This window comes from Ogataea angusta, assembly GCF_019207475.1.
Source record: "Ogataea angusta isolate 61-244 chromosome Unknown 61-244_NODE_31_length_1517_cov_294.916667, whole genome shotgun sequence".
NCBI lineage: Eukaryota > Fungi > Ascomycota > Pichiomycetes > Pichiales > Pichiaceae > Ogataea > Ogataea angusta.
The window spans coordinates 1-1,263 of NW_025065242.1; the positions used below are offsets into that span (position 1 = coordinate 1).

The 1,263-nt window shown below is 40.1% G+C and overlaps 1 protein-coding gene across 1 annotated transcript; it reads right to left on the reverse strand.

The window, feature by feature from the left end:
* On the reverse strand, positions 1-749 carry KL928_005426 (uncharacterized protein; the record flags this gene model as incomplete). Its single annotated transcript, XM_043206231.1, has 1 exon — positions 1-749. A coding segment is annotated over one exon (749 nt), but the record flags the coding sequence as incomplete, so codon positions are not given.
* Between the last annotated feature and the right edge of the window lie 514 nt (positions 750-1,263).

Below are 1,263 nucleotides of genomic sequence, written 5' to 3' on the forward strand. Positions count from 1 at the left end.
CGTTTACTATATCCAACAAAGATTAGTGGCGAGATAACAGAGGAAAACTTTGATGGACGCTCATGAGAATCAATAAGTGAATATGCTTTACATCCAAATGGATGATACCGAGAATAATCAGGAGATTTATGGAACCAACGCGAGTATGGTATCTCAAATTGGATAGCCCTGCTGGGTTCTCTATTGACAAGATATGTGGCCATTTGAACAGCAAGGGGCCAATAGGATGCAGGACATCCTGAGCTTGAAAGAAGTATGCGGGCTCTTGAAGTGATGACTCGGTTCATACGCTCTGCAACTCCATTTTGATGGCTGGAGTGGGCAACTGTTAGTTCTTGCGTGATGCCTTTGGATGCAAGAAAGGTTTCAAGAGACTTATTAACGAATTCGCCTCCATTATCAGTACGCAAGGTAATAACTTTGTAATTATGAGATGACAACTGTGTCTCAGCTTTGTTAATAAATTGCTGAATAAGATCTGTGGCTTCTGATTTGGCCTTTAAGCAATATGTTGCGGTGATGTGTGTAAATCGGTCAACAATAACCAGAAAGTATTTCTCACCATTTATTCCTGTGTGCGGAAAAGGTCCACAGATATCAGCATGTAAGAGTTCGAGAGGTCTCGACACAGACGTAGATGAAATCTTTGGTTTGGATTTGACAAATCTTCCAGCAAGACAATCTTGGCATAGATGAGGAGGATTTGGAATTTGGAGTCTTGCAGAGATGGACTTCGATGGATGTCCCATTACAATATGAAGATCTGATACTGAGGCTTTATATGCCTTTGAATAAGAAGAAGAGGAAGACATCACTTTGTATGTAGATTTGAACAGCTTGTTCTGATGGTGGTAAGTTCCTAATAAATCTTTACCACACCATAGTTCCTTGTTACTAATTTTAATCTTCTTACCAGCAAGCACAGCTTTGTTAATAGCAATCAGGTTAGATGGACATTGTGGAGCATAAAGAACATCTTTGAGTGTCACTGTCTTGTGTCCTTTAGATAGGACAACAGTTCCTTTCCCGATCACCTGCACACCAGATGCTATTCCAGAAATATATCCATTGGTTGGACGAAAGTCTGTAAAGTGATTTCTGTTGTTCGAGACATGTTCAGATGCACCACTGTCAATCCAATAGATTTCAGTATCAGCTGATTGAGATATGTTAGCAACGTGAGTTGAACTTGAAACTGTTTCCTCTTCGTGAGAAAGATTTCCGTAGTAAACTGCAGTAAAGACAGACGACTCATCACTATCA